The sequence below is a fragment of the Sesamum indicum genome, linkage group LG11 (genome assembly GCF_000512975.1).
Source record: "Sesamum indicum cultivar Zhongzhi No. 13 linkage group LG11, S_indicum_v1.0, whole genome shotgun sequence".
Taxonomy (NCBI): domain Eukaryota; kingdom Viridiplantae; phylum Streptophyta; class Magnoliopsida; order Lamiales; family Pedaliaceae; genus Sesamum; species Sesamum indicum.
The window spans coordinates 6,274,680-6,275,154 of NC_026155.1; the positions used below are offsets into that span (position 1 = coordinate 6,274,680).

Genomic DNA, 475 nt, shown 5'->3' on the forward strand with positions numbered 1-475 from the left:
TGTTCTCTTACTAGTCACTTCATTCGACATGGTCCTTTCAGGGCTTTTTTCAGGCACACTTGAGAACTCTCGCCTATGCTTCATCTCCATTTCCTGGAACAGCTGCCTCCTAGCTCCTTCTCTCGCTGGAGTCACCGTTCTCCGCTCACACTCTACTATGGCCTTCCTACTTGCTTCCTCTATCATACGCTGCAATTCCACCCTCGATACTTGTATCAACTATTCCTCTCTTCCTGGCGTCTCCTCCACATGCTGGTCTCTTCTCGATGACCCGTCAATTTCTAGTTTTTTGTTCTCACTTTCCCACAGACGGGGCCAAAATGATGTAGGTCGCACAAAATTTGGATCGGGTCGTGATGGTAGGTTTCGAGATCGGGTTGCAAGATCCTTCTTTCGAGCTTCCGTCAGTGAATCCTGATAACAAAGCAAACGTCAGACTAGCTGGGTAGCCCCCAGCGAGGGCCCTCCGATGCCT

General features: G+C 49.9%; 1 protein-coding gene across 1 annotated transcript in view; it reads right to left on the minus strand.

The window, feature by feature from the left end:
• LOC110012925 overlaps positions 1 to 186 on the minus strand; it is a 1,574-nt gene extending 1,388 nt beyond the window's left edge. Inside the window, exon 1 of the mRNA XM_020698056.1 lies at positions 19 to 186. Coding sequence (XP_020553715.1) covers positions 19 to 186 — 168 coding nt within the window. The remainder of the gene's footprint in view (positions 1 to 18) is intronic.